The sequence below is a fragment of the Anser cygnoides genome, chromosome 1 (assembly GCF_040182565.1).
Source record: "Anser cygnoides isolate HZ-2024a breed goose chromosome 1, Taihu_goose_T2T_genome, whole genome shotgun sequence".
Lineage (NCBI taxonomy): Eukaryota > Metazoa > Chordata > Aves > Anseriformes > Anatidae > Anser > Anser cygnoides.
Window position 1 is genome coordinate 22,015,312 of NC_089873.1, and position 25,369 is coordinate 22,040,680.

Genomic DNA, 25,369 nt, shown 5'->3' on the forward strand with positions numbered 1-25,369 from the left:
ATCTGTCAGACCTGGTTGTCAGACAAGACAAAGGAAATAGGCCTCCGTTCAGGCTGTGTCTCTGCTACCCACTACACTAGCTGAGGAAACAGAAGCTAATTAGCCTCCACAGGCAGCTCATCAAGGTGAAATATTCCAGAGGAAGTCACACTGATACCTTTTACATTTGAGATGGTTCAACAGCCCTGGAGAGCAGACGCTGCACATCACTGACACCCTCTGTGTCTCCGCTTGCTTACAGTGCTGACTTGTACTCGTGTCTGATTTGAAGAATTAGCCCTACCTGCTCTTTCAAGGATGGCACAGGATTATCACAGTCTGAATCCTTTCATGCAGAATGGAGAAGCTGTGGGCAGAAATAATCTTCTGGACGGTTCAGAGATGCTACTCCCAGAGGCACCACTTCCACACGCAGAGTAAAAGACACTGCTCTTTCTTACAGTGGAGATGAAACAGATTACATCCAGTTTATTTATAAAAGTTTTATACACCTGAAATATCACAAACATTTACAACTTTCCTGCTTTCTTCTGAGTTCTGAAAAGACCAGGTCATACAATTACACTGCTGTCTCCTTTGACTCTGATGTTTGCGGTGGTTTGAAGTTCAGTATCTCTTTGTATGTAATACCTGGAAAACAACAGAAGAAACATAGCGTTGCTGTCTGGTCAGAAAAGGAGCTGCAACTCCCAGCGTGGTTAGGTGCCGATCAAGGTGAAGAAGACAGAGACCTCTTCAGGCAAAAAAGTGAGAAAGAATACAATAAGTAAGGCAATCAGGGACCATGTTACCACTATTTTGCCACTTCAGTTTTGAAGAAGTAGCCCAATACTGAAATCTTGTAGATGCTTTCCAAGGGGTGTGAGGACCAGCATTACAGCACCGGGACCATATGGCCAGAAAGTAAACTACTGTGCCTAGGAGCACAGCAGAATTATAAATCAAGTCCTCATCTCAGAGCCAAAATACAGATCTCTGAAGTAAGATGAAAACTAGATTCAGACTTAAATCTCTGCTGAGACAGGCTCTCATGGGGAGTGAAAGCATCTAACTGAAAATTAAGGCCAGCAACAGCTGCAGTCCTATACAGCCAACAGTTGAGGAACCTGTTGCCCTGTCCTACGCCCTGTAAGGAACATGTTACAGAAATGTTTTCTTTCCTGCATTGCAGGAGATAGGAAGGAAGACACATGGAGAAAGAGAGGAGAGGATCCATTGTTAGGAGGAAGAGAAGAAAACCTTTGCCAATAGTTTCTGGAGGACTTGATAACAGGAAACATTGGCTGACCAATAGTGTTTCTCTATCTTACTGCTACCTACTTATTCTGTTCCCTTAAAAGCAGAGAAAGTCAGCTGGAAAGGAGAATATTCCCATTTTTGGATGGCCTTTCTATCCGTCCATTTTTGAAAACATCACAAAACTAAACTCACGCTTCCACTCATCCAGGGGTAGATCCATGTTATCAAACGTGTCATCATATTTCTCAGCTTCAGTTTCTTCCTCAGGATCATGAACTGGTTCAAAGTAAGGATGCATCAAAGCCTCAGCTGCTGTGACTCGCTTCTCTGCATCCAGCACCAGCATCTTCTCCAAAAGGCTTACAGCTATTGAACAGCAAATAACATTGCATTCTAATCACGCCACTGATTCCAGCTTGTACAAAGTAATGTTGTCCTGGGGATGTTTTAAACATATAGACAAGATTTACAAAGCAGAATCATTGGGTGTTCACTCTGTAAGAGTCTTGTAAGGATATTTCTGAGTTGGGTGGAGCACCTGAAAGGAGGATGGGACAGCAGCATGGGCCAGGACACCGCAATGCCCACTTGCCACGTTGTGGATTCATAGAATCACAGAAGCATTTTGGTTGGAAAAGACCTTTAAGATCACCAAGTCCAACAATCCACCTAACAATACAAGTCCAGCCTCTCCAACCTTCTCTCCCAGACCACGAGCAATTGTTCTTTACATAAGGAGCAGCCAGATGGCCAAAGAGGTGATAGGAAGAAATTTCTTTACATGGAAATGGGTAGAGTTTGCTGCAGCTAAGAAGGCCAGCAAGTTAGCCATGGTCAGAGCTCCTTTATAATCCTACTGTATCTGAATATATCATTTTAACTTCTTAAGTACAGAAGACTCAATTATCCTAATTTATATGTTAATAAAGCCTGGCTTTGTGAGTGTTCAGGGCATTGGGGAATGGACAAAGCTTGGGCAGAGCCACTGCAGAGCTCTTGCTGCCTCAGGTCATGGCACAGTCATGCACGCTTGGTACATTCTTCTAGCTTATATCCATCAAATACAAGCCAGTTCTTCGCAGGAATGCACAGATGTTTCTCAGGATGTATTCATTCCATGACTAAAATGTCAGCTTTCTATTTGCCTGCATTTCTATTGTAGATCAAAATGAACTTTCAGAATTATATTTTGAATATAATACACAGAAAAATTTATTACATATATTTAAATCCCCACGGCTCTTGGGAAAGCTGCTCCAGTAAAACCAATAAGCATAGCCTGGATTGGAGCCTAAAGCACAAAATACTTATTTTTTGACTCTCGAATCATCTGATTCCTGGCAGGTTCTAAACCTGGCAAAGATCAGCCACTAGAATCAAAATTATGAATTATGGAAAGCAAGAGGTAGAATATCACGAGAACCACCACGTAACCTGCCGCATGACTGACACTTCTGCTGCCTCCAATGCAAACACAAGAACACCACAAATTGTGCACATCCATACAAACTGTCTTACCCAAAGGATTCGCATACTTCAAGACGGATGCAAAATCTTTTTTCTGGACTTTTGGGAGGCTTTTGATATAGTTTTTTGCCTTGAAAGAAACATGAATATTAAATTAGAACTTTGCCTCCTTTGCAATGTGCTTAGTAGGTAACTTAACAATGCTTTGGTAGCACATTTACAAATAGAATATTTTTTGTCATAAACTGTTGAAACTGTTGAAAGAAGCTTTTTTTAAAATCGCACCTTAAAATTGTGATTAAGAAATGATATGCAAAGTTTTCATAATTGCAGCTCAATATCTAATATATTAATTAGAATAAATATGTATGCATCATTTGAAAGAGGATCATATTCTCTAGAAGTGTATCTTTTACAGTAATTCATTAGTATTTACATTGTACAGTTAGTCTAATGATTATTTTTAGGTTCTTTATAGTAGGAGCTTAAGGATTCTAGAAAGACATCCACACAGGAATAGGAAAGAAGAAGTCAGAGACACCTACAGAATGACTGGGTCCTCTGAATAGGTTCATATTTTCAGTACTTTTCCAGTAAAGGAAGTAATGCATCTGTTCAACTGTTTATACACTCCACGCTGCATACTTTGAAGTATTTAAATATACAGATTTTTCAGTGTTTTGATCATTTGCTGTTTCCCCTTAATGTCCAGTAGTTATTTAGGGTGTGAAAAGCATTGTAAGGCAGATATGTACTACCATAGATGATTTCAGTAGTCAACACACATTATCTCAGCCAGTTTAAGAACTGAGAATGGCCTAAGTAAAATGAAGACATGAAAAACAAACTGCCAAAGCAGAATACTCACATCTTGACTTTGCAGTTTTTGCACAAAATCTTGAGTTGGTGTACCCATTATTTTCATTATTTCTGTGAGTTGGTCCAGATCTGAATACCAGAAATAAGGAACAAAGTCTTTCACCATAGGAAAACTTGCAACAATTGTGTTTCTTTGCTATCGGAGGATAAAACAAAAATAACAATGCAACAACTAAACAGAAGATTTACAAAAGATGAGGTGAAAACTCACCAGTTTTCTTCCAAAGCGCAAAGACATTGAAAGCATCCAAAATAAACTATAAAACTTGGGACCACACAACTGAATCATCTGCAAACTCTTTTAACATCATCAGGCCTCCTCCGTATTTTTGGTCAAAAGCAGTTGAAAAGTATTGGAGTATCCGAACAACCAACACACGTATTGTACGCATTGCCCTACTCTACCCAAAGGTGAGGTAACTAAGAGGGATTAAAGCAATTGCAGAGACAGGAAAAGTCACAGGGAACACTGGGTGGTATGTTAAACAAAACAAAAATCAGAGGAAACCAGTCTTTGTTAGTTCTTTTCCACACTGAACAAGTTCAAGAGGAAAAAAATTAATTCCCTTCCTCACCATTTCCCACTTGCTTAGCTTGATTCCACATCCTGATATTTTGGTGATCAGTAATGGGGATAAAGCATCAGTACATCCCTTGTATTCTGTGTCCTAAACCAGCACAGAACAAATCAGCAACATCATTAGCTGCTTTAAAGAAACATCATATTTAGAGGCTAATGGGGTAGAGAGCAGCTTTGCACCTCATCTGCTATTCTGATAAGAGTAGTAGGTGAGATGCTAGAAGCTAGGTCAGAGCTCAAAGCATGTGCAGATTCCACCAACCCCTGAAGAAAAAGGAAATGGCCGGTCATGCTGATGAAATAAATCAATAAATAAAAAATATCACACCACCATACCAAATTAGGAGTGTAACCTATTCAAAATACTAAAACAAAAATCACTTTTTTTTAAAAAAAATATTCATCTACCCACAGCTGAACTGAAAGCTGTATTTCCCTGACAAAAGCTAATACTGATCCATATGCCTGAAGGTCACCATTATACGCTAAGGTAATTTTATTCCTAACGCAAGACACATAATTTCATCCAACAGTTCTGAAATATCCACAATCCAATGTAACTAAAATATGAGTCTTTCCACTCTTACATTTACAGGACAACTTGAAAATTATGACTCATTTGCTTATTTACGTACCAGAATGCCAAGGGTTAGCACTAGTTGAGAAATGCTCTGTGTAAGTCAGCTGCTGTTCTATGGCATGCATTTTACTATTTTCTTCTTAAGACCTAATGCATACTTAAAACTTTTACAGCTGAAATAATTTCATCCATTCTACTCTTCCATAGTTCCTTTTTTTTTTATGAATGCAGTCTTCCTTTTTAATGTTTTTCATCACAAAACAAGAATAATACAATCCATGTAATGAAGCCCTAACCTTACACACAATACTGAAATATATATATAAAACCCAAATTAAACAACTGTAATTCTGTGATTCTATAACCAAGTATTTGTAGATAAGCAATTTATTGACTGGAACTCCACAAGGTTCCAAGCAGTGAAAAATGATTAGGCTGAACTGTCAAAGATACAAAACTGTTAAACAAAACAATTAAAAATTCTTGCTGTATTCTATTAATGCTGTCTTCCATTGTCTGTCACAACCACTATTGCCAACGAAGTATCACCTTAGGTTGAAGTAGGGCTGAATCTTAACTGTTGTCTTAATTCCTCAGCAATGAAATATGATCAAATTTTCTCTAAATCTAAAATATTTTACTAGGTATTACTTAGATAACATTTTCTGACAAAAGTCTCAAAAAGCTTGAAATGGACTAGCATGTGCACGTAAGTCCATATGCTACACCAGCACTTTATCTGTGTGTTCTGGAGGTGTGGAAACTATTACTAAAAAAAATAAATAAATCAATATTTACCTTTTCTATTATCACTGAACCTTTTACCTGATGATCTCTTTCTCTCTATGTTCAGTAATATGAGTTTTAATTTGCTGATGTGCAAAATTCATACAAATATCAAATAACTAATTAAATAAAAAGATGCTATCCAATATAATATTATTTTCAATTTATGCTCATCAGTTTTTCAACAGACCCACTGTATCACATCAGTGCCTCTCATCATTTTCTTACTTTGGTGTCATAAATTCACTGAGGAAGGATACGATCGTTGCCCTTGAACAGAGGCCTCCCTGTTATCATTTCAGCCATTATACAGCCCACAGACCAGATGTCAACTGAAAAAAAAATCAACAGTAGCATTAAATTACTGAATATTTGTCCAAGTGTAAATAAAGTTTAATTTAAAATATATTTTTCAAGAAGTGTAATGTTTACCTTTACAGCCTGTTGCAATATAAATGAGTGCCTTGCAGAGTATGATAAACTACAGGGAAAACTACCAGACTTTCTGATTAGCAAACAGAAGATAATCTGGTATTAGGCAGAATCAGTTTCTCACTAACAAGCAGATGCATGTGGTAAGTATTTTCTCCATGCTTTCAAAAACTTCTATGGTTATCCCAGCATTACTTAAATTCCCCCCTTTTGCCATTTCCCCGTCTGTTCAAGTTGTAATCAGCACATCTTTGCAGAAAGATTAGTCAGTGCAGAACACATGTTTGTATAGCAGGCTTGTTTCCAATCACGTTGGAACTTTCTGTGAGTCTTAGAAAATATACAAACCAGACAAATAAACAAAACAAACAAACAAAAAACAAAGCAAAAAACTACAAACCAAACCAAAACCACAACCTCAAATGACTGTCTGCAATTTATCTACAAGTAAGTTTTTCATAATTAAATTGTAATGTCCACCTCCAATTTCTCACTCACTTCAGAAACACAGACTTGCCTGATTCAGTGAACGCTTCAGCTCTATTAGGACTTTTCCAAAGAGATGCTGACCTGTTTGCGTGTAATGCATCCAGTTAAGTATGACCTCTGGTGCTCTGTACCACCTTGTGACCACGTAACCTGTCATCTCACTGTCTGTATGCCTGGCCAATCCAAAATCCAGAATCTGTAGTGAAGCACAAAGAACATCCAAGACAAGCCAGTTATCTATTTCATACAAATTTTAAAAATGCAGAAAATAAAAGACTTGGAGCTTCCTGCAGAGATTGGGTTATTTTTGCATCTTTTTCTCATTGAAGTGTCTTGTTCTCATTTTAAGAATCAAGACAGGTAGGAAGGAGCTTTACAATTTTTTTTCCCTGTTAGATACTTCCATAGAAATACTTAAAGCTGTAAAAACAGTAAAGAAAAAATTTCTTCAATTAATGATTCAAAAGATACTGGTCACATTCAATCCTAGCTGTGGAATGGCTATTGTACCTTCTTAGAGCTAAAAGAAAAGTACCCATCCTAAATGGTATCAACTATTGTGATATCCCAAATGGCACAATTATTGAAGAGCATGTTCCAATAATATTCTGAAGTAAGGACGTATCATTATTTTTATTTTACGAGTAACTCATACAAGGGAAAGCTTTCTCTAGGTTAAATTGAAAGTCTGGATAAAGTGTAGGGAGTGACCATTATTTAGTCCCACTGAGTTCCAGTCTACTGCTACAACTACAGAACAACCCTCTGTAAGAAATGCAAGGCTAGTACAATTTTTTAAAAGATTATGTACAATTTAGCTTGTTTCTAAGACTCCCTAATACTTACCTCTAGATATAGCAATGTACACAGCAGCAAGATTACAAATAAATGTCACAGCTTTTTGTCAACCTCTACAAAAGTGGCTACCATAAAGGCCCACCTGTGTGGACCATCAAAAGATGGTGCCAAAAGACATGGCCAGCACTGAGCAGCACTCCTGGAATGAGTCTGCTCACAGCTTACCAGCAAGTTCACGCTACTAACAAGAAGCAGGGTGTCTTGGGTGAGAAAAGTCTACTCAAAATAAATCATCCTTTGCAGATACTTAAGTATGCAGTTCTGCACGAAGGGCCGTTCGTTTCCATGTGTAGCAGGCTTCATATATATGTTGACATATCAGAAGTTTTTACTAGGAGCACCTGTGTGTTACTATAGCAGAATGATGTGTTTGTAATGCTCTCACTGTAATTAAACATCTTAAAATATTTCACTTTTCAACATGACAGTTTCATCATCCCCTGGTGCTAACAGAAAGGAAAATTGTATTTTCATTCACAGATCAAGAGTATAAAAGGTCATGGCTTATCTTTATTGCCACACTTGAAGTATCATTTCCATAACTTCCCCATAACCACTGACAACCTACCTAGCAATTTAAAAAAAGGAACAGGATGCAAAGGGAGAGATTTTTATTCTTGCCAATAAAATACAGATGACTGCAGCCAAAATTCCCCCTCAGAACTTCGGGTACCTAAGACTTTGTTCTCAAAATATTTGCAATTGCAACATACACACCTTCATAAACAGCTTTCAAATTAGCCTACACATACAACACCCACTGTATCATCCCAGTAACACTGGGAGAGAGGGAGAGGGGTGGAAGAAAACAGAGTCTTGTGTAGCAGGTGAAAAGCCTGTCAAAAGGCTAGTCTGGCACAACTTTTTAGGCCTTTTTCAAACTAAGGCTTGTAACATTTGGAGTTCAAGACAGCTAAGACAGAATTTGGGTCTGTATTTTTATAAAGGTGGAAAATGGAAGCAAGAATTTTTGTGCATTAAGCATTAACTTTTGGATTTCTTTTCATTAAAATATTCATTAGGCTCATTAACGAATGTATCCTGCTAGAACTTAATATCAACGTGGTACCATTTAACAACAATTTTCACAAAAAAAGTGTTACTTTCATGCTCTGCGTGATCTCCAGGTTTTCAGCTAGAACTTCTAAAGAGATTTCCAAAGCAAGTTGAAATCCCCTTTTATAATGCAGGGATGATGAAAGACAGAGCAAATACCCCATGGCTTCTCAAGAATAAGTTCCCTTTCTACTCAGCGAACTTCATTTTCCTAACTTGCTTCAGTAACCATACCAAAAATAATTTGTAACTTCAAGACTATGGAAAAGGCAGTGATTTCCCCTAAGGCACCCTCCACTGTCACTTTTCTGAGTCCTATGTGGCAGGTGAGAGAATCTGACAAGGGAGCTGGGAAACCCTGAAAAATAAAGCTGATTATTTATTAACTAATTACGAATTCAAGGAACTGTCCCAGCTTGCCTACAGCCACACAGCTGCTGGAGCTGATGCACGGGAAGCTGCAGGGCTCACAGACACAGGGGAAAAAGGGTCGGATAACCCTGGCAGGATGGTTTTGTGCTAGCGTAAACTGGCTTTCAAGTGTGCTCACAGGACGAGGTCACATCCTATGTATTACACCTGGAATGCTCACACCCAGTCAAAGTCAGATCAACTGTTTCAGCGTAAGAGAGATCACAGTTAAATCCTTGCCCTGGTATTTTTATGCGCACTTCTCAACATTTTATAGTTTGCTTTCTGTTTATAGGTTGGAGTTGCCTTTTGATGGCCAGTATTTCCTAGCTACAGATCAGCACATTTCTTCTGTATATGACACCAGAACTTACCATAAAACCAGGGACAGCATAATTTTGCCCTGAGAGTCAAGAAACAAAAACTAAAGCTTAATGCTACATTTTCTCCTTGCCATTTCACTAAATCACGTTCTGGTATAGAATTATTTGCCTCAGTTTATCTAAAAGCTTGCAAATGTCCAAAGCAACAGAAAAATAAGTTGTGTTAAGTAAGGAAATACAGTGATCATGAAGGAATGTCTTAGACCTGCATTGCATCTCATGATCTGATTGTACAGATGGGGGACAGAGGGTGGGCAGTGAGGGAACAACTGGTTTTCTAGATTCTTTTTTACCACACTGGGACTCACTCATAGTTCGCCCATGTACAAGCCAGAAAGACAACGTCTTTTTGTCTGAAATAAGGAAATTCTGAAAAGACAGGACCCTGAACATTCAGGTCTGTTCTCCTCAGTCTCTAAAGAGCAAGCAATTGTATTACAACAGCTACTTGCAAGTATATAATTTTTATGTTGGATGCTAAAAAAAACATTTTTGCACTCTTGCATCAACTTTTATTTTATTTAATTAGGGAGTGCTTCAAAACTTCTTATCTTCCTCTGTATCTCCTATTTGTAGAGTTAGACTTTCTGTATGTATTCAAAGCTGGAATTCTCACGTAACAGAACTACTCCCAGAAAGTCTTGATCTTTTTAGGGAGAAAGCCTTGGCCATAAGACCTAACTGTACTTACATATCAGTACACAAAAGTCCCCATTTGAATTTACTGTTGTTTTATGAGGATGTATATGCCAGTCACTATTCAAGCACAGGATAGGAGACATAGCTTGATTTCATAATTAACTGAAAAGTCCTGTTTAGACTTTCAGATTAGACCTTAGCTAGAGTTAAAAGAAGGTAGGAGGCAAAAAAATCTAGAAAACTAATAATGATCTATTAAAATACAAGAACAGAATTAACAGGACTGGAAGCAGTCTGAGGCCCCTATCTTTACACTTGAGAGAATAAACTATATTCCTAAAATGAGCAATGTTGAGCACTACTTAGTTTATTATCATACTTGATAATGAACAGTTTGCTTTTTTTTTTTCAACAAACTCATTCTACACAGCTAAATAGATGCATTTTTGCTAGGTCAGGGCACACTGCATAATTAATTCTGAAGTACAAATATCCTTTCTAACAGACTTTGGCAGATTTCCAGTACAGATAAGAAACTGAGTAATAAAGTCAGAACAGTTCAGATTCAGTATTTTAGTTCATTGATTTAGAAGGAGGCTTGAGGTGACAAACATGCAGAAGAATTACTATTCAGACGGACTTTACTGAGGACATTTCCAAGGAAAATTCAGCAGGAGTGGCAGTGTACTCTTCAGGACAGGTACCTTCCACAATGGGTGCTACAGTCCCAGTCTCCAGGAGAGCATGCCAGCTTTCCATACTGTGAATGGGTGGGGGTGTGCACCATCCTTCCACCACCTCTGGATGGAAGCCCAGGCAGGTGGAAGCCAAAGGGAGGCATGGTCTACGCCAACACTTCCCCCACTCCAGATAAGCAGCAACCAGGTAATGTGAGAAATGCCATAAAGTGCACCTGTCTTGCAGTATACCAACAAAACAGTTAATAGCTGAACTACAGGAAGATGAATGAGTAACTGACTCCCTTCAATGACTTTTTTTTCTTACTACTTCAATTAAGAGCAAAAATCAAAACTGATGTATTCCTCCTATGAAATACGCTAGTCTGCATGCAATTGATACTGTCAGTTTTAACAGTGCAGAAGGAATCACTTTCAAAGAAATATGATGTTCTTGTTCATAGTGAGCAGTATTTGATTCCTCTCGTGCCTCTCTGAAGTGATTAGCTGCAATGTATCATAAAAATAGTTCTCCATTACAGCTCTTATATGGCTGTAACCATGACATGAATCTTTCTCAACAAGGCTGACAACTACAGCTACACACATGCATGGGCCCACAGCTACTGCGTGGACTGCCACATAAACACCAAACCAAAAGAAGTTCAGTTTCAGTTCTCACACTGCTTGTCACCCATCTGGAAGGACTGAAGCCACCAATCACTCCAACACCACCACAAATAAAGCCTGTGGCACTGACTTCCTTACCAGCAACTCTGTACATCCTAGCATCAATCTGCAGCTCTTCCCTGTTAACTCTGTGTACTAATTTCTCAGGGTGTCCTACCTGGACTTCAGGTTTCCAGCTCTGACATCCTGCACAACATTTCTGATTTGTGGTATAGCCACTCCTTGTGCTTGGCCCTGTAAGGATCTCAGAAACTGATCATCAGCTCTGCCATTTGTATGAAACATACACTGACTTCAGTCAAGGATGTACAAATAGGAGGCTAATAGTTTTTCAGTGTTTCAGTATTTTCAAATAAAATAATAATATTTTTGTGGAGACTGAAGTCAGACAAACGGGAAAATATTTATAAGGATCAGTCTCCAGTCACTTTTGTTTACCACTGTCCATCTGATCCTCTTCCCTTCTCCACGACTCCTCTGAGCTTGTGGACTGAAATCCTTACCTAACAGTGAAACTGGCTAGCACTTCTACAGCTGTTGCCCTCAGTGTTTTCTGTGGTGTTTTTTGATACAGTTGGCTACTTTTTTCAAATAAACATATCCTACCTTCAATTCACAGTCTTCATTTACTGCCAGGTTTCCGGGCTTTAGATCCTGTAATCACATTTGAAATGGATGTTATTTATTTCTTTTACAGCAAATAGAATAAAGCACACTTTAAAAGTATTTATTTCATTTAGGCTAAGTGGTTTTCCTACAATTGTTTAGAACAGCAACAAACAAAACAATCTCATAAATCTAAATTAGAAAATTAAATGTAACAAATAACAGAAGCAAACACACAAACTTGAATATGAGTAAGGTTTTTTCCCTTGTGTTCTCCCCCCAGACAAATCAACTTTTTTTGTTTGTTTGTTTGTTTAGTAGCCAGAAACTAGGAAAATACTTGTCAATGAAAAGACTCATTCATCTTAATGTGCATCAGGTTTGCACATAAATTCGCTGCCTTTAATAATGACACCACAAAGTTAAGGATTCATGTATACATAGATGAAGTAAAATAAATTTCCTTCACTATCTCTGGATTATACACACTGAATATGAAAGTATACTTTAAAAGACTCCATACATACCCTGCTATACCTAGAACAAGTACTGATGGAATCAAACAAGATTCTACGTAAGAGCCTGTACTGTCTTCTGTGAGAAAATTAATTTCCTAGCAAAAGAAGTCCACTGAATGGCGACTACAACATTGAAAAAAAAATCCCTTATGCCTCTTTAACTACTGGAGAGACTTCTAATGATGTTCAAAAATTGTACTTCTAAGTTTAGCAACAAAGGGCAATGACTCAATGACTAAGAAGTTCTTCCAATGTCAGTGACTTATATATTCACAGTTATAAACAGAAAGAAAAAATGAGAAATAATTTCTCCCTCAGCTTTTGCAAACCTTTAGTTTGTCACACATTAGGACATGACCAGAGAATCATAGAGTGGCTTGGGTTGGAAGGGACCTTAAAGATCACCTAGTTCCAACCCCCCTGAACAAGATCTAATCTAAACAAGACTTTTAGAGGAGTCTTCTCTCTGAACTTTTGAAGTCATCCAGCTGTTTCATACAAATGCTTTAAGGTCAGAGGGGCTTTGGAGAGAAACAAAGGCACAAAGAGCTGCAATGAAACTGAGAAGTTCAAGTATCATCCAGAGAGAGCTTGGAAAAAGTTTAAGCAACTGTACAATTAGTTCATGATCACAGCTGCTACAGAAATGAAAATATCAATTTATTGCATTAGTCTGGCAATTTGCATAGCTTCCATGTCCAACTTAAAGTGCCCAACTTGCACTGATGAAGCCACAACACCTCTTGTTTCTATTGAACAAGAAACCTAAGGCACAATCAAACTTAAACACTATAAATTTAAGTTCAGGCAGACTTAAGACCATGCTTATACACAAACTGCAGTCACATTGTCAGAATATAAACATATTTCATATTGTTTCCACTTACCCTGTGAATTATGCCTGATGAGTGAATATACTGAAAAAAAAAAAAAAGAAAGCATTTTTTAGTTAATTAGGTTCTGACTTTAAGAAGTTGCCTGGGGAGTGGGGAGAGAGTACTTTTTCATGATGCTAAAGTAATCTGAAATTAGAAAAAGTTTACTTCCTTACACAGAAGATTTTTTAGTGTTCATGTAATTAAAATTGCATTTTGCCCTACTCATCCCCAAATAACTACATGTCAGTACACCAGGTTCGCGTACTGTGTAAGATCATGCAGTTTTTCTCATTATTCCTATACATAAGATCCCGTTTCTAGTAATTTTTGGCACTGCAGAATCACAGAATGGCCAAGGTTGGAAGGGACCTCTGAAGATCATCTAGTCCAAGCCCCCTGCCGAGCAGGGTCACCTAGAGCACGTTGCACAGGATGGCATCCAGGCGGGTTTTGAATATTTCCTGAGAAGGAGACACTACAACCTCTCTGGGCAACCTGTTTCACTGCTCTCCCACCCTCACAGTGAAGAAGTGCCTGCTCATATTCAGCCAGAACTTCCTGTGCTTCAGTTTGTGCCTGTTGCCTCTCATCCTGTCGCTGGGCACAACTAAAAAGAGACCGGCTCCGTCCTCTCGACACCCTCCCCTCAGATATTTATACACATTGATGAGGTCTCCCCTCAGTCTTCTCTTTTCCAGGCTAACCAGACCCAGTTCTCTCAGCCTGTCCTCGTACGACAGGTGCTCCAGTATTTTGTTCATCTTAGCAGCCCTCTGCTGAACTCACTCCAGGAGCCCCGTGGCCCTCTTGCACTGGGGAGCCCAGAACTGGACACAGTACTCCAGGTGAGGCCTCACCAGGGCTGAGTAGATGGGGAGGATCACCTCCCCTGACCTGCTGGCAACACTTCCGAATGCACCCCAGGGTACCGTTGGCCTTCTTGGCCACAAGGGCTCATTGCTGGCTCATGGTCAGCCTGCTGTCCACCAGGACTCCCAGGTCCCTCTCTGCAGAGCTGCTCTCCAGCAGGTCACCCCCCAGCCTGTACTGGTGCTTGGGGTTATTCCTCCCCAGGTGCAGGACCCCGCACTTGCCTTTGTTGAACTTCATGAGGTTCCTCTTGGCCTAACCCTGCAGCCTGTTCAGGTCCCTCTGAATGGCAGCACAGCCCTCTGGCGTATCAGCCACTCCTCATGTCATCAGCAAACTTGCTGAGGGTGCGCTCTGTTCCATAGTTCAGGTTGTTGATGAATAAGTTGAGTAGCACTGGACCCAGTACTGACCCCTGGGGGACACCGCTAGCTACAGGCCTCCAACTAGACCACCACTGAGCACAACCCTCTGAGCTCTGCCATCCTGCCAATTATCAATACACCTCACTGTCCACTCATCTAGGCCGCACTTCCTGAGCTTGTCTATGAGGATGTTATGGGAGACGGTGTCAAAAGCCTTGCTGAAGTCCAGGTAGATCACATCCACCACTCTCCCCGCTAGTCCCAGCGGGACTAGACCCAGCTAGTCATCCCATCACAGAAGGCTATCACATTGGTTAAGCATGACTTCCCCTTGGTGAATCCATGCTGACTACTCCTGATCACCTTCTTATCCTCCACGTGCTTGGAGATGACTCCAGGATGAGCTGTTACATCACCCTTCCAGGATGGAGGTGAGGTTGACTGGCCTGTAGCTGCTGGGGTCCTCCTTCTTGCCCTTTTTGAAGACTGACCTGACACTGGCTTTCTTCCAGTCCTCAGGCACCTCTCCTGTTCTCCACAACCTTTCAAAGATGACGGAGAGCGGCCTGACAATAACATCAGACAGCTACCTCAGCACCCGTGGGTGCATTTCATCAGAGCCCTTGGATTTGTGGATGTCAAGTTTGCTTAAATGATCTCTGACCTGATCCTCTTTGACCAAGGGAAAGTTGTCCTTTCTCCGGACTTCCTCTCTTGTTTCCAGGGTCTGAGATTCCTGAGGGCTGATCTTAGCAGTGAAGACTGAAGCAAAAAAGGCATTCATTCTCTGTTTCACCTTGTGGTACCTTCACTAGGTACCAGTGAGAAGAGTCTAGCTCTGTCTCCTTTACCTCCCCCCATCAGATACGTATAAACATTGGTAAGAGGTGCTCCAAGCCTTGTCTTCTCCAGGCAGCCCAAACTTTTTCCTGAACAGAGGGAAAAAAATTCCCTTCCCTTCACCTACAAGCTATAACGGTACCCATACAGCTAAGACTGTGACAGGGCTCTGTTGCTACAAGGGCACAAAGCTAACTGCCCTGCCTGAGTCCTTTTCTGAAAAGCTTTCTGTCCACTGGCTGCCCGAAGTCCCAGATTCAGCATTTTACATTTGCAGTATAGGGTAGATCAGTTTCTTCTGCCTATTACTTCAGAACAGGCAAGCCTTAACATCACCCCTCGGAATTGCCAAAGTGCTTCACAGGATTTCCTGGGGCGACCACAAGGGGCTGAGAGAACAGAAATGTTCCCCAGAGCACAGGCTGTAAAACCACTACAGCAAATGAAGAACTGTGAAACTCTGTTTCTGTCATGGATGTGCACGAAGTGCATCAGGATGGGAGGAAGCAGATGCAAAAAGAGGAAGTTTTTCAGCTGTACAGAGAGGGTACAAGTATATATATATTTAAAGAAACTTATCTATAAGTAGCTAGGCTCCCAACAAATGGATGAAAAGCTGGTGTCTTCTGCCAATAGCCATCTTTATCAAAGATATCACAATGACTACTTACATTCTAAATCATCTCAATGTCTTTGTACGGAAGCCTCCTGATTTTCCAGAGCAGATGCTAATAATGTTCTACAGGCTATTTTTGCTGGTATGACTGTACACAGTAAGGAAATAACTAGCAGACACAGAAATTTCTGCACATAAGAACGTAGCATGTAGAAACAGGAATTAGAAGGACTGCACCCTTTTGAGTTTTTGTTAAGGTTCTGGGGGAAGAGCATGGTTTTGTTGGTGTTCTCACCCCACTGAAGGTTTTATGAGTGGTCACAGCACCAAAAGTCATGTTAACACTTTGGGGAGAACCTATATATTTTCTAAACACTTCTCTTTATACAAGACTACTGAGATTACGTGAAATAGGACTTTTTGCAAATGTTAGCTTTTTTGTAAACTGGAAAACTGGCATTGAGCTGCAATGTTTCTTTAGCAGTATTTTTAACAGCATTTTCTTATCTGCTGGTAGGTAACAGCGTTGGAACTATGTTAGTCTTAGCTCATAAAATTTTCCATTTCAGTTCAACAGCCTTCTGAAACAGGATCCTATTCTTGCTGATTTTCCTTATTGTTATCCATTTGTTGCCAGATTATTCATTGCTCGTGCCGTAAAAGCACTCGGACCATAGCAGACACACCCTTCACAGTGTTATTACCATTCTACCTGAACAGTATTTGATTCAAGAATCCAGCTACACATGTGCAAAGTGCCTTGGAACACAGGAGCTTTGTGCATAATCCTAAAGACAATTTTTGGTAGCATTCATAAATCCTCGATAGCTAGGAAGCTATCCAACAGTTGTCAAAATTCTAAGCATTCTTGTCTGCATATGTAATATCTACACAAAATAAAAATCTAATCAAAAGGGAATTAGAAAAGACTCAGGAAGAAGTATTCTAGGCAGCATGCAAAATGAAACTGAGGAGTGACTTGGCAGGGAAAGAAAAACTGAAGAGGAAATGGGTGAGGGGAGAGAAGGGAAAATGGTGAAGCTGGAAGAAGAACACAAAACTAAAGACAGTAAATAGGGATGAGAAAAGGAGAGGACTGGAGGAGGTAACTATTATTAAGCTTGAAAAGGTAGGTGTTTGTACAGCCCAAGAGCTATCCTTTTATTCTCAGTGTACAAATAAAGAAACATGACTGCCACCCACATCCTCAGACCTCTAGGAACACGAACCCAACTGGCATTCCAGCAGAAAAGGGACCCAGGATTGAAAGAGCTGAAAACTCCAGTCCCATTCCACCTACACAAGGACATTTATTTTCAGCTTGCCTTCTGTATTCTTTAACAATATGAAGCTTTTCTGTCAAACAAAAAAAAATGACAAAAGCCCTTCCAAGTTGCAAGCATATCCAAGTACTTTACAGAAAGGACAAATGCGTACTGAAGTTAACAGCTGTATCACCACCACCACCACCACCCCCTGCCAAAAAAGAGTCCATCAAAGAAAAAATGTGCAGAAAAACAATACACATTATGAAATGAGAGGCTTAGCTTGGGTGGGATGTTGAAATAGTTTTACAACAAAGATCTACAGAATTGCATATTCCTCCTTCCCAGGTGTTGCAAATATTTTCCTCTACAATGCCTCAGCCGAGCACTGAGTATACGCTTTGTTTCCACCCGCCTCCAAAGCAAGCGACCAAAGTAAACACAGATGGGCTGTCTTTAATTCAGAAACATTAGACCTGAAAAAGATTTACATGCAAAATATTGTCAAATCCTTTCTTAAACAGCCAATTAACTGATATTGTTAAAAGAAGCATTAGAAGTCAAGTTACTGACCCATTTTCTTTTTCTAATGTATGCTAGCAGTACTGTTTTCTGCTTAACCCACTTCCTAGCACAGGCCATGCTGCAAGAATCTCTCTGAAGTAAAAAGCCCTGGAGCATTCTTACCGGATAATTTCTTAAAGATACTTCCAGCTAGGTGTGTTACTGGGGCTGGATGAATTGGTGCAAGAAGAAACCAAATGCAACAGATGTAGACAGTTCTCAAATGTTTGCTTTGCGATATGGAATGACAAAAAATAAGAGTTTAGCACAGTTGTGCTCTTCAAAAATGTGAGATAGGGATTGGAAAAGACACAAGACATTCAGGTGAACCACTGCTAACAGAAGATCTAATGCAGCTGCTGAGACCAGGCTGCAGGTTCCAAGCCTGGATCAGAGGCGAATTTGCCAATTTCTCTAAACCCGGCTTTAGTTTGTGTTTGTATTTGTAGAATGGAATTACAACATTTAAATGCCAAATGGTCAGATAAAAAAGGTAATTGCTTAGTATATGTTAAAGGCTGTATCACTTAAAATCTACCAAATGAAGAACGTAAAACTGTAGGTAGGGTGAAGGAGAAATGACTAACACAGGAGTCAAGAACAAAATGTATTTACTAAGTATTGTGATGAGAATAAAACAATTTACTTGTCCTTCTTTATCTGTTAAGTACAGAGATACAAAGGAATTTTGTGTACACTGTTACTGATGTTCTTGTCCAGGGACAGCACTATGTCCTGCAGTATTATTTATTTAAATAGCGTTTGGCAATACCAATACAGATCTGAACAAATCAGCACCCTGACTGATGTGACACACTTTCCTGCATCAAAACCATTGCTGGATTTCCACTGTGCAAGCACATCCCTATCCAACACAACCCCCCTTCTAGCACGCCAACTCCACTTAGCTTTGTACATGTGCAGAGGAAAGTCTGCCTATATGTTGTGTGTTGCAGGACCATAAAACAAAAACTGTATCGTGCAAGGAACAATCAAAGGAACCACATTCAATCCTAGACAGAGCCATTCTATGGCCTTGTTACAAAGCATGTCTCCAGAACTGCAAAAGGAATTAAATGGCCATCACTGCAGGAGAGCCTGGCTGCAGCCAGCAAAGCTACGTCAAGGGATTTACAACAGTAACATCTCACCTGAATTCTGAATTCTTGTTGTTCTGAATTCTTGTTTCTTGCTCAGAAAGGCATTTGAATATATAAATAACACAGATGTGTTCCAGAGAATGACTTACCTATTCACATTCAGCAGTGAGCTTTAGTGCTTAGCAGAACTGGACTCTTAACACACAGGGACCAAAGTGACATTTGCTGTGGTCCTTGAACAGTCATCACAACCAGTGTGAGCACCTGGAGTCAGTGAGGGTCACACTCTGTCTCTGTGACAGTTTCACTCCAAAATACCACACCTACAGGTTAATAGATATGTATGGCGCACACATACCACACACGTATGTATGGTATTAACATATACATACACATACACACTCCCCACATCCCAATCCCTTATATATATATATATATATATATATGCTCTTCAGCAGAGCACAGAAAGATACTACACTTACAGCAGTGATCTACTCTGATCTACCATGTCTAGCCAACAGGATATTAAGTTTGGCTTGTCTCAAGTCAAGGAAGACCTGTCTCTGAACTCTACAGCTGTTTCATTTGCAGACTCTGTACTCTCCAACCAGCCACAGAAAGAGGTGTGGCAAAGCAGCACCACAATCACCTACTGGGGAAGAAGGCAACTAAAAGTCACAGCAGGATTTTCTGGTTTATGGAAATAAGGCAGTCATGGTCATCCTGGATCAATGTATTACAGACCTTGAACAACTACCCCAGATCTTTTCTTTTTGCTTGAAAATGAAACAAAACAAAACCAAACCAAACAAACATAAAAAACAACAAAAACTAAAAAATGTTACACAAAAAAACCAAACCAAACCAAAACCAAAACCAGCCCCACCAGGTAACATTTATTATCACAAAACAATTGCTACGTAGAATGTAAATACTTGTACCAAACCAGGCGAGATAAATGTTATCCTGCTATCAAATGATAAGTATTTATAGCTCTCTATAATGGTTTACTAGGAAAATAGATTGTGAAATGAAAATAAAAGTGGCAAACCTTTAAGCCTTTTAACATCTGATATACAAGGAACTGGATTCGGTCTTCAGTTAGTTTCTCATGCTTCATTATTTTACTTAAGTCTGTTCCCATAAATGGCATGACAAGGTAGCTAAAAAAGAAAGAAGGAAAGAAAAAAAGGACAGAATAAGTCTGTTTGTCAAATAAACTGAAGTATAATTGTATGTTATAGTTCAGTGACAATATTAAATTATAGATCATTCTGTTTACCAAACAATTCTACCACCTTCCCCCCAGGCCCTCCAAGTTTCTGAGTTTTCATCTTTTAAGACTGTCATGAAGAGTTATCGCACAACCTTGTCAGTGGTTATGGAAAGTTGCTAGTTGCCAGGAGAGTACAGACACTGAACTAGATAAAAGGCACCTAATCAAGAGCCACATGATACTTCAAAGATATCTGCGCAGAAAACTAGGACATTCACACATGATATTATCTATCTCACTATCACAGGGTAACCAAACTGCCTAGATGGTTCATTCTAATAGATGAGGTCAGATGTAACAGAGATTAATTTTCATCTAGGATCATAACCTCCTTTATCTTTGGTACTTCATACTGGTGAGGACATCAGCAACAGAAAGCCTGAGAACGTCAAGGCGGCACTTCACCGCTAGTCTTCGCCTAAGGTACAAACCTGTTCTTTGCATTGCTTGTAGGAAACTCAGAGTCTGTCCTTAAAGTCAGGCCTGGACAGAGGCAAAGCCAGTCACGTCTGGCACCAGAGGATAAAGTCACCAGTTTTCTTCACAGTATGAAGAAAAGCAGATGCATTTTCATCAAGAGAAGGATTAGAGGTGATCGTTGTTTCATGGAGACAAGTTTTACTATGTAGACTTAAATAGGTTTCCTCTGGTTAAAATATACAAACAGTATTTCTTTTGATTTCTACTTTTAAACCCGCTCAAAAACTTCTTTTACTGTATTAGAGTTATAATTATAAACCAAATAGATACTGAATATAAAGTCAAAGGCAAATGGGACACTTGGACTTATAGATAGTATTTTCAGCATTCCCTAGGTACCAAACCTTTTTTCCCAAGTCTTTGGGGACCAGGCATCAGGTTCCCAATCCAAGCATTCACAGACAAATTTGCTACTGTTTGGACAGAAAATACGTGCAATTTGATTCAGTAATTATATAGGACATAGCAAATATGGAGAAAAGAATGAAATTTTTTCTCTCTCTTCAAGCATGACCCACAAGATGCTTATCAACAGACCCAGTAACCTAGAAAACTGAGTTTGACCTCTGCTTTGTTGATGTTCTTGGATGTTGAAAGCATATTAAGATATCCCCCCCACTCATATTTATTAAATGCATTTTCCCAGAGGTCATGAATATTTGAAATGAGCCAGAAAAAGACATTAGTGAGTGTTACAGAAAAAAAAAAACAGAGGTAGAAGGAGGTGAGACGAGAGAAATAAATAAATATCTACATGTCTTTTACTACCGGCAGTGACCTTCAACATTCATTAGGATTTTGCTAGCCTGTTATCACCTGCACAGATCCCAGGGCTCTGGATGGATAATGAGTTATGTAAACAGACAAAGTTCAACAAAATATATAACCACCAAGCACTGTAAAGAACAGGGCAGGAAGACTATTTTTACACACACGCAATGTGCTAAGTTTACAATTTGATGATTTCAAATCTCTAACAGTCAAACTGATAAATGGCAGGGAAACAAAATGTAAGGGAGGGAAAATCCATTCCCACTTGAGTCTGTAAACTCAAACTTTAGTAATAGTTTACGAACAACACATTGGAATAGAACAATAGGATAAAACATTAGGAGCTCACTTGAACACTTTGTCTTCTACTTAAAATTTGGCAAACTTATGTTTATTATTAAATACGTATTTACAATCCTGAAGTCCTCAAATAATCTGAAAAGGTTAGGCGCTTGGTTAACAATTCGCTTCAATGTGGACTTGATGCTTATTGAACGCATTTAAGTTCCTTGCAGTTCCAGTTAAAACCCCCAAATTCTTACACCATGAGGAGTAGCAACCTGCTCTGGCACATTTTGTATGACACAAGAGCAGACAATGCAAGGAATACAGTTAAAGAGGATGAAGAGCAGCTGTCCAGTAGGACTTCCATTGGTGAAGATTTATGCATCTCTAATTTTGTACACTACATCAGTCAGCTGAGCTTCTGACTCTGAAGGAAAATCAACACAAGCATGAGCAGGGAAAGGATGTTGACTGTTCCTTCACAAAGGAGATGGGATTTGTCTTTAATCATCATTATACTAAGTCGTAGAGCAGAGGAGCAGGTGATAGAGCAGCAGGTAGAGCAGGAGCATGCTCCCCTCTGGACAGAAGGGCTAGAAGTTAGCTGAGAAACCCAAGGTCTCAGATAAGATCAGACCTGGGGGCTGGCTCTGGTGAAACCACCTGCCTTACTTCTGCTACGTCTACCCACAAATCAGCTCGAATTTGATCTTTATACAATAGGCCACAGATAACATCTCATGGCTACTCAGCAAAAGGAAAGTCTCCCTCAAATAACTCATCTGACCTTTCGTTCACAAAAGCTGTTTCTCCACTTTTGTTTCAAATGTACACACATCTAGCCCTGTGCATCTCTGACAGCTTGCCAGAAGTCCTGAAAGTAAATTTTGTCCGAGGTTGTAGTTTTAGCCATAAATGTGTCTCACCTACTTGACTTGCACCTCCAAAACTTGGAGGATGATTTTAGGCTCACATTTAAAACACAATCCTTGAATGCTAATCATACACACGTGCATTTTATTACACATGTTATGTAATAAGCTAGCACTACAGGCAATATGGACAACATCTTTTTTTGGCTCAATGGTGGCTTAAATGTATGAACACCTAGTCCATGTTTTCTGTGCTTCATTTTCCTCATCTTCCTGTCAGATAGCTTTTTCTACTAGCATACAAATATGCTGGGTTGTTTTTTAAACACAGGTACATTTGAAGAAACCCAGCACAGTTCTACAAATGTAACATGAAATCTCCATTAAGCCCAAGAGGCCTTAATGGAGATTTCTGACCACTGTTTCTGTAGTGACTTGGATTCACAAGAACTGCAGCAGGATCCATACAGACACTACGTATCTGGTGTCTGAGATGCTGCCAAAAGGGAGACATCAGAGAGACGTACATGCCTGGTGCTAGAAATGATCTATCTCATGTACTGCTTGGATCATTTTGGCCTACGGGGTTAGTCAAGAGGGAGTGCAGACCACCCTCAGCTGGATGTAAGAGACTGTAAAATCAGCAGTGGGAAACCACACAGGGAGCACAACAGAGCAGAGCTCAGATATTCACAAAAAAAAAAAAAAAACAACAAAAAAACCCAGCAGCAACAGCAGTTTTGAATTAATTTTAGAATTAGGATGGACCACACTGGAGATATGCTATATAGCAGGCATGACTTTCAGACTGCTTGCTTGGTTAAGAACGGCTCCATCATTTGATCAGTCTGGGCCTTAGGGTACAAAATCAGATCTTAAAAAGTGGGCTAGGCAATCCATCAAAGTGTGATTTACCAAGGCCTCAAAGAAGTATTATGCACCCAGTAAAACAGATGACTGGTTCTAATGATAGTCTGAAAACCTACTGCTTTTGAAGATGCATGTAACAGTTATATTAAGATGGGATTCAGAAAAGCCATGAAGCAACGGGTTTGGAATTCCCCATTATTAAAAAATGCAAACAACCAGTCCTCCAAACAAGCAACACTCCCCTGCTCCCAAACAAAAACAACTCAAAACTTACAAGTCATTAAATTTCTCCAGTGTTACATCCGGTGTGAACACATCCAGTATTCCAATGACCTGAAAATAAGGGGAAGGGAGAGAAAAAAACATGGATTAATACTGCCTTAACACAGATTCCTGAACTGCGTAGTGAGTGGAGAAATATGATAAAAACATTTTCATAATGAGACTAACTACAGGCATAAAGATGGCAGAAAGGATACCTGATTTAGTGCCTAGCCACATCAGGATTCGTTATGTGTTATTTTTTAACTCTAAGGGCCAATTTTGATTAAAAAAATAATGTATTTACCTAAATAAAAGTTCAGAGGCTTACAATTTTATATAAGAGGAGAGAGTATCCTTTAACCTGAATGGCTTAAGTGTTTAAAATAAACCAGATATACTAGTTTATAATCTGAAGCAGTCAAAAGTGCTACTCACCAGCTGGGCACGCATTGACAGCAATGCAGACCACATTAAGCGCCTTCTCATTTCACTTGTGAGGCGACTTAGGTAGGCAGATTGCAATCCTTAACTGAGAGCGCGAACAAGAAACTAGATCTAAACTCTTTTCATTAGAGCGTGCATTATCAAGAGCTTAACATGATTTACTCTGGCTTATATCTTGGGTTCTCCTTAAGAGCATTTTGTGTCAAACAGCGGGAGCAGGGAGGGGAGGCCGAGGCTCTGCCAGCAGCCAGCCAGTGGCACTGGGCTACTCGCAGCCTTTCCCGGGTGCAGGCTGCCACGTCGGTACTGGAGCACGGTATTTGGGGCTGGTGGGAACGCACGCTGTCTACAGCAGCAGCTTTTTGGGTTGGTCCTTTAACGTGCCTCTGGCAGCTGCCTCCTCTAACGCAGCTTTTAGAGGCAGGCCACGAGTTCAGGGTTACTGTGGTACCGAGAGCTTGAAAGCCACGCTGAGAAAAGGCATCGAAACAGCCGTGACAGAAATGATGACATTGGGCCTGTAAGGCAGACTACAATGCCATCACCAAACTCATGCCAGGGCCGTCTGGCCCTGATTTCCTTGTTAATGCAGACGGGTTCCACGACGGGTTTCTGAAATGTTTTTCAGAAGCTAACCACTTCACCAGGGAGCGCCTGTCTTCCTGCCGTCAGCATGCCTCTGGAGCATTAACCACTGCGGCCGGCTCCGTATGGGAGAGAAAGCAACAGTAATGGAAAATGAAAGAGAATACAGGTATTATTCCTCAACGACTTGTAACATTTATAACCTTATTCAGACCCATCTCCTCGGCTGTATGGTTTAGGGATTACACATCAAACTAGAACTGTAGAAAATTACAAACTTTAAGAAAGAAAACATGGCAAACAACATATTATGTCTACTGATGTTACCATCAAAGTACTAAAAGTGCCACAAAATTCACTTTGATAACAAAGCAGGACATATTTGGGACATTATTAGTATGTCTTAATTGTTCCTCAAAATGGAGATCTTTAAAAAATTATGTGGAAGTAAAGAGAAATGCAGAGAGAGCTGAAATGCTGTAAAAGATAGAAAGACAGAAAGATGATAGAAAGAATGATAGAAAGAAAGAAAGAAAGAAAGAAAGAAAGAAAGAAAGAAAGAAAGAAAGAAAGAAAAAGAAAGAAGACTTCCTTTACTTAAAGCTTTAAATAAAAATACCCAACTCTCGTGAAATCCCCAGTGCATGTATTTTTATCCTTTCCACGTCCAAGGGATCTACTACAGTTAGCCTGGATATTATCAAAATGTCATAAGGATGAACAAGATAGAAAAT

General features: G+C 39.8%; 1 protein-coding gene across 2 annotated transcripts in view; it reads right to left on the minus strand.

Moving 5' to 3' along the window:
* Nucleotides 1–453: 453 nt before the first annotated feature.
* The window catches only part of MAPK12 (mitogen-activated protein kinase 12), a 34,285-nt gene continuing 9,369 nt past the window's right edge, over nucleotides 454–25,369 (minus strand). The window contains exons 3-12 of one of the 2 annotated variants that reach the window (XM_066990542.1): nucleotides 23,617–23,675; nucleotides 19,840–19,951; nucleotides 13,178–13,207; nucleotides 11,773–11,820; nucleotides 6,534–6,648; nucleotides 5,792–5,863; nucleotides 3,575–3,681; nucleotides 2,758–2,836; nucleotides 1,432–1,605; nucleotides 454–630 (exon numbers count right to left, since the gene is read on the minus strand). In XM_066990542.1, coding sequence (XP_066846643.1) covers nucleotides 560–630; nucleotides 1,432–1,605; nucleotides 2,758–2,836; nucleotides 3,575–3,681; nucleotides 5,792–5,863; nucleotides 6,534–6,648; nucleotides 11,773–11,820; nucleotides 13,178–13,207; nucleotides 19,840–19,951; nucleotides 23,617–23,675 — 867 coding nt within the window. In that variant the 3' untranslated portion in view covers nucleotides 454–559. The remainder of the gene's footprint in view (nucleotides 631–1,431; nucleotides 1,606–2,757; nucleotides 2,837–3,574; nucleotides 3,682–5,791; nucleotides 5,864–6,533; nucleotides 6,649–11,772; nucleotides 11,821–13,177; nucleotides 13,208–19,839; nucleotides 19,952–23,616; nucleotides 23,676–25,369) is intronic. The other variant, XM_048080811.2, reaches the window with a different exon arrangement.